This window comes from Salvia splendens, chromosome 2, assembly GCF_004379255.2.
Source record: "Salvia splendens isolate huo1 chromosome 2, SspV2, whole genome shotgun sequence".
Classification (NCBI taxonomy): domain Eukaryota; kingdom Viridiplantae; phylum Streptophyta; class Magnoliopsida; order Lamiales; family Lamiaceae; genus Salvia; species Salvia splendens.
Genome location: NC_056033.1, coordinates 18,036,123 through 18,042,791, shown reverse-complemented (window position 1 = coordinate 18,042,791; position 6,669 = coordinate 18,036,123). Strand labels below are relative to the sequence as shown.

Here is a 6,669-nt window from a genome sequence, read left to right as displayed (position 1 = left end):
CAAGACGCAAGGACGGAGCTGAGTCATCATTCTGTTATTGAGAAGCGACGTCATTCTAGAAGGAAGGCACGTATCAATCAATGAGACGTTCAATCACAGCGTGAGCGAATATCCTCTTACGAGATCGTTATCCAGCTGGAGGTCATTGAGGCGAGCTTATAAATAGAGGATGTGCCACCATAATCAAGGATCTTCTCGGCGGGGGAATCTTCTTTTTATCTTCTTTTTAGCTTCTTCCTTCTACTTTTAGTTTAGTTTTCCAGTTCCAGAGTTAGCGTAGTTAGAGAAATGGTTAGCTAGGGAGAGAGGGCGACCAAAAGGGAGCGCGACAGAATACTCAATATATGTTCGGCGTTATCTCAAGTTTTCGACCGAGAATACTCTCGGCCTTACTCACTTTCTTATTTTCCGAAGTTGTTAGCTTAGTTTAATTCAATAGTCAAAGAAACGATCTTTTTGTATTCCGCATGTTCGCAACACCATTCTGAACTTGAATATAAAAATCGGAGTTGTTTTGTTTTTGCCCTCTTGTTTACTGTTCCAGTTCATTTTCTCTTTTTAGTCTTTGATTCAGTGTTTAATCATGATGAATGGCAAGTGTTTGTGTTTTTCGTAGCTTGCCTAGGTAGTTAAGTTCTTATTTCCGCCTGTCGCTTACTTGATCCTTTAATTGTGCCAGCATGATGAGTAGCTTGATCAAGTAGTAAGTTTACATTCGGCCTAGCATAAATCCAGTAGCGTAAAAACTCCCAAACTAAAGCGTGACAGCAACCGAACCATGTTCACTACTCACACACTCGATACAACGGTTTCTCTGTGGGATCGACCCCGTACTTGCCGCTAAACTGTTAAAGTAGTGCGAGTTTGAGAGTTATAAATTACATCGGTGGCAAGCGAGAGCAAGAACGCCTTGATCAAGTGGCAACGACAATTGCTAACTGATCCATCCGATTGGTTATCTTCTATATAACTTGATCAATCCATTCGCATCCTTCGTCCGAACCAGGCTCTCATCCCTAGGGCATCTTCTTGGTGAATTCACGCTTGTGCCCCTGAATAAGATCTTTTAAAGTCTGTTCTTGCTCCATTCTACTCCTGTCGCCAACTTCCTGATTCTCCTAGGTCTGAGCGACGACTTCTGATGTTTCCCTCCAAAATTCATCATCTTTTGCATCTGCCCGGTCAATTAGCACAATCTCCTGGGTCCGGCAGATTTCTTACGCACCTGAACTTAGAAAAATACATTAGTGTTCCAAAAATACAGAATTTAACCCAAAACCAATCCATGAAACGAGCCTTATCAATAGTATATAAAATATGTCAATATAATACATGTAGAATGTCATTCTTAAAGCAATGTCATTCTTAAAGAATGTCATTCTTAAAGCAATGTGTTGACATAAGCAATGTGTTGACATTCTCAAAGCATTATTTTGATATTTTCAAAACACTATATTGACATTTTCATCCAAAACTCTAATTTGGTAGTTTTTTTAATCTTTTTCGATTTAACTAATAAAATCGAAAATTACACGTGGCAAATTTTAGACCACTAGATTTCTAAAATCCTATGGTCTCAAATTAGTTGTAGTTAGCAACTAGAGGGTGAGTTAGCAATTGATCACTCTCCAATAGTTATAAGATTAAATCTCATTTAAACATGAATAAAATTAAACAAACAATTCGTTGATTGTGCATCTATCATTAAAAACTCTCTAAGTCTAGTTATTGGCCGTGATAGCTTAAGATGAAAGATGTTAATATTATTAACAACTAGTCTAAAACTAAAGTACATAAATTCTCTTAAGATTAATTGATTAATTGTTAGAAGCAAAGGATTCTCCATAAAGTTTTACCCTAACCTAGACGAAATTTGACAAAAGATAAAACAGACTCAAAATAATAAGTACAATCCATATCAAAATAAATTACGCAAAATTAACTGAAATAAAATTACAAAAGCGAATAAAACCATTTCATACCTCCTTCAACCCCACTTTGCCAACTTGAATTTCAAATTCAAGATGCGTAGGTTTATTCATTAAGACACACCTTCAAATAACCCAAATCACCAATCAACCACTTTTCTTTTTCTTTTTTTCTCACACACAAGCAATCATTTATAGAGAAACTTTTCACAATACCAACATCTTTGGTACTCAAATTTCAGCCACCAACTACATAAATTCGGAGAAATATTAGATTCGGTCAACATCGTTAATTGTTGGTCAATAATTGATGAAAGATCATCATCATGAGTTTATGGTTGATAATTTGTGTTATACCATTAATGTTAATTAATTACAGTAAGTCTAAATTGGTATGCTTAACTAAATCACACACCCCTAGTAAATATAGTACTAGTACCTCTCTATCCCTGTCATTAAAGACCACATTTTGTCATTTCAAAATATTTATTACTACCTTCATCTCACATATTTATTACTATTCTTGTCCCACAATAAAAGTTCACATTTTTCCATTTCATTCTATCCCACGATAAGAGTCACATTTTACTTTTACCATAAATGGTAAGTAGGTCTCATATTCTACTAACTCACTTTACGCACATTTTATTATAAAACCAATATAAAAAATGGACCTCATATTCCACTCACTTTTTTAACCCACCATTTTTTACATTTCTTAAAATTTGTGTCCACACCAAATGTGACTCTATTGTGTGATGAAGGTAGTATTACACATCTTATTTACTCCATCTGTCCCCATTATATGTTCAATTTTTCTATTTATCTTTTCTTTATTTTAATTATTTATTATCATTTTTTCAAAATGAGTGCTCAAAACGACACACATCTACTACATTGGGACAGAGGAAGTATAAGCTAATACATAAAAGTAGAACCCACACACCACTAATTTTTTCAACCCGCTTTCTTTTACTTTTCGTAAAACTCGTGCCGGGTTAAAATGAGACACATATTGGGGACAAATGGAGTACTATATTTAACAAAAGTAACACATTTCACTAACTCATTTTTCTTATACTCTCATGTCCCATAAAAATATGTACACTTTCCATTTTAGTCATTCCCATAAATATATAGATATTTCCATTATAGAAAGTTGTCTCTAACTTATTATCCATACATATAAATTTATTTACAACCTAACCTATATCATTATGACCGATCATTATAACTCATTAAATACTAATAATATTAATATGTGTCTCACTATCCACTAATATTACTTTACTATCGTTCTTATCCTCTCTTATTTAGCAATTGTACGTTAATTTTTGTGCAATTTCGAGTAGTATTATTTATAAAAAAATTAATAAGTATCTAAATATGAAATTCCTATTTTTCCAATTTTAAACATCATAGTGTATATACTTAAATTGGATTCGAGACAAATCGATTCAACTAATAGGGTCAGTCATAGTGATAGGATAGAGAAACTGAAAGAGGAATCTATCCATCTCTAAAACCCTACTCTCCCTTCTCTCTCTCCCCTGCAAAGTTGTCTCTACAGCAGGAATCTTTTCTGAAACGTCACTCACACAAGCTCTGCAGCAAAAACTTCAGCCGCTATGGATGCCTGCGAAGCAATGAAAATAGTGATGCCGAGAATCAAGAGCTTGGACGCCGAAAACGCCTCCCGAATCATAGGATACATTCTGATGCAGGATCAAGGGGAGAAGGAGATTATTAGATTAGCCCTAGCACCCGATGCGCTTCTCCTATCCAGCGTCAATCAAGTAAAAGTCTGCTTAGGGCTCGCTTTCCCCAATTCACTCTCGAATTCGAACGCTCTGCAGCTCAATTCCGGAATCCGGCCAGCCGCCTTTCCGAATTCGCCCCGCTACGGCTACATCGGCGGCAGCCTCTCCCCCCCGCCGCCAATTTCGCCCAATTCTAATTTTGGCGGGAATGAGTTGAGTGATGAGTTGCTGAGCCCTAGTGGCCGGAGTGATTCTCTCATTTTCCAATTGAGTGAGGACGGCGGCGTCGGTGGTGTTGGATGTAGGCCGTGTACCTATTTGGGGAAAGGGTTTTGCAGGAATGTTGATTTTGTTGGTGGTGGTGATGAATTGGGATCTTTTCAGCAGCAGAGGTTTGGAGTCAGGGCTCCGTTTGCTAATTACAACAAATCCAGCAACTCTTTGAATGCGAATCAGAGGTAATTTTTGGCAATCTTTGCCTTTTGTGGACATTTTTTTTCTTCCTGCTTTGTAGTTTCTTGAGCAAGTTATAGCATTTTAATTCTTGCATATTATGTGTATAGATTTCAACATCATGTAGCTCCAATTTTGGAATTTGATGCTCTAAATCTGTGTGTGGATGCTTACTGTCGTGCATATTAGGGCATTTAAGCGTGATATCCTGTTTGAATGCGATGCATTTGTTAGATAAAGGCAATAACTTCCACAAATTCCATAGGTGTGGTCCTAGGAATGAGCTTTCACGAGTGGGAATGGGACTGAGTGCTGCTATGGCTTCTAGCTCACGGCAGATTTACTTGACCTTTCCGGCTGACAGTACGTTTAAAGAAGAGGATGTTGCCGGCTACTTTAGGTAAATGGCCAGTAATGGTAGCTTCAGTGAACTTATAAATGCAAATGGTATGATACTTTATGCTTCTTTTTTTCTTCCTGGTTTATAGTATGTTTGGGCCGGTGCAAGATGTTAGAATTCCATATCAACAAAAGCGGATGTTTGGGTTTGTTACATTTGTGTACCCAGATACTGTAAAACACATCTTGGCTAAAGGGAACCCTCACTATGTGTGTGATTCTCGAGTGCTGGTAAAACCATACATGGAAAAAGGAAAAGCCCCAGACAAGTAAGAATATTTTGCTTTTCTATGCTTTCTCTCCTGTTGATCTTAGCCCGGTAATGACATCGGTGCATTGAATGATTGTTGGTAGGAAACAATTCCAACAGCAATATCAAAATCTAGACAGGTCTGAGTATTCACCAAACTTAAGCCCTTCTACAATGGATTCAAAAGAACTCTTTGATGTTCCGATTGGTGAGCATGCACAGCTGGCTGCAGGACCCAGAATGTTATTCAATAGAAAGGAGATGCTGAGGAGACAATTGGAGAACGAGGCTGAATTACATAATGTCATTGAACTTCAAAGTCGAAGGATGGGGAATTTACAGTTGATGGACGTAGGATATCAGCAGCATAATAATCGCTTTCTGCCAAGCTTTCAAACTGGTGTCTTGGTTTCCTCCCCGAGACAGTCTCAGCCAGTAGAAAACATGATTGTTTCTTCTGATCGTGCTAATCCAAACGTTTTGCAAGGTTAGGATTACATTTTGCTGGTGGTCATCTTATATTTTCTTCTTCAAAAATTCTTTGGAACTCAGTTATTCATTGCTGCAGAACTCGATGACTGGCAAGAATCATCAAAAGTTGATCATGAGTATTCAGTGCTGGAAGAAACTGAATCTTCCTTGGATAACAATGTTTCGAATGGCAATAGAAACCGACATGTAAAGGATGACGATTCTTATCTCCCTGGAAGGTACATGATTTTTGTCTCCTCGATACTAATATTGCAAGGTTCAAATTATGCTAATCTGCTTTTCACCTGATTTTGACTTGACACAGTTTGGAGCATTTCCTACCCGGCACTCTTTTCTGCTCGCCAACAAAACCAGCTTCGGAGGATTAATTTGCATTCTCACCAGCTCATCAGAAGACAATAGTCCTCTAATTAGTACATCCTTCTAACTATGCTCCCAACGACAAGGTACACTAGTTAATTCAACTCCATCACTTTGCCATTTTAAAGAATTTGCGCTTAGGAACAAGGATGACTTGCCAACGACAATGAAGGTGTTTCTACCAGTCGTCGTTTGTGAAATGGTAATGAATAGCCTAGCTTGGTAAGTAGGTCAGAAGTCCTGAAACAATAGTTCTGAAAATCAGTACATGTTTGCTTTAGATGGCTCATTTTGCAATCCAGTTAGCTGTGTATAATGATCAATGAACAGAAGATGTGAGTTGGAACAATATAGAGTGTAGTATGCAAGAACTGATTTATGGGAGTGGGGTCTCTCCTTTACTTTATTTTGCGACCCTTTCATGTGATGGTATGGACCACATATGAATTGTAGCACATCACTAGACATATGAAGGCTAGTAGTTTTATATCTTTGACTGCTGTCCTTTTCTTTTACTCTTTTTTTTCATTATCAATTTGTAAAAAAATGTTAGGAAATTTGAAATGAAAAGGGAATGGGCATTTAGTTTTGAGATGTATAGTATCTGGTGTCCTTCCTACCATTTCCTTTGTTCCGTTTGAGGCATTTACTATTCATGATCAGTTAATTACAATGATTAGTTAAATAAAAATAATTGTATGTGGTAAGCATTGAAAATTAGTTCCCCCTATTTAGGGTTATTGTTGGCAAGATTGATCAAGAAAATCTATAAGCATTGATTTCGCATATGGTCATTTAAGGTAGTGTTTGGCTCGTTAGACAAGTTAATAGTGGGACACAATATGGCATAAGTCATAAAGGGTTTGTCTAGAATTAAATTAGGCATAGGGGTGAAAAACTTAAATACATTGTCAAGTGAGAAAAAAGTAACCAAACAAAAGATAAGATTAGTAATGACGACAGAACGACCCCGACGTCTACTGGTCTAGGCTATGTTAGCATTTACTCCATCCGTCCCACAATAATT

At 37.1% G+C, this 6,669-nt stretch overlaps 1 protein-coding gene across 1 annotated transcript; it reads left to right on the top strand.

The window, feature by feature from the left end:
* The first annotated feature begins 3,385 nt into the window (after positions 1 to 3,385).
* Positions 3,386 to 6,242, top strand: LOC121762336 (zinc finger CCCH domain-containing protein 46-like). The gene is made up of 6 exons (XM_042158185.1): positions 3,386 to 4,146; positions 4,407 to 4,541; positions 4,630 to 4,809; positions 4,895 to 5,277; positions 5,359 to 5,500; positions 5,587 to 6,242. The coding sequence occupies exons 1-6, from the start codon at positions 3,557 to 3,559 to the stop codon at positions 5,648 to 5,650; spliced, it is 1,494 nt and encodes a 497-aa protein (XP_042014119.1). The 5' UTR covers positions 3,386 to 3,556; the 3' UTR covers positions 5,651 to 6,242.
* The last annotated feature ends 427 nt before the right edge of the window (positions 6,243 to 6,669 follow it).

Bases quoted from the DNA above. Each gene is read 5' to 3' on its own strand.
- LOC121762336 (XM_042158185.1), top strand. From the start codon at position 3,557: ATGGATGCCTGCGAAGCAATGAAAATAGTGATGCCGAGAATCAAGAGC. The intron at 5,278-5,358 runs GTTAGGATTACA...TCATTGCTGCAG, and splicing joins TAATCCAAACGTTTTGCAAG to AACTCGATGACTGGCAAGAA. The intron at 5,501-5,586 runs GTACATGATTTT...GACTTGACACAG, and splicing joins GATTCTTATCTCCCTGGAAG to TTTGGAGCATTTCCTACCCG.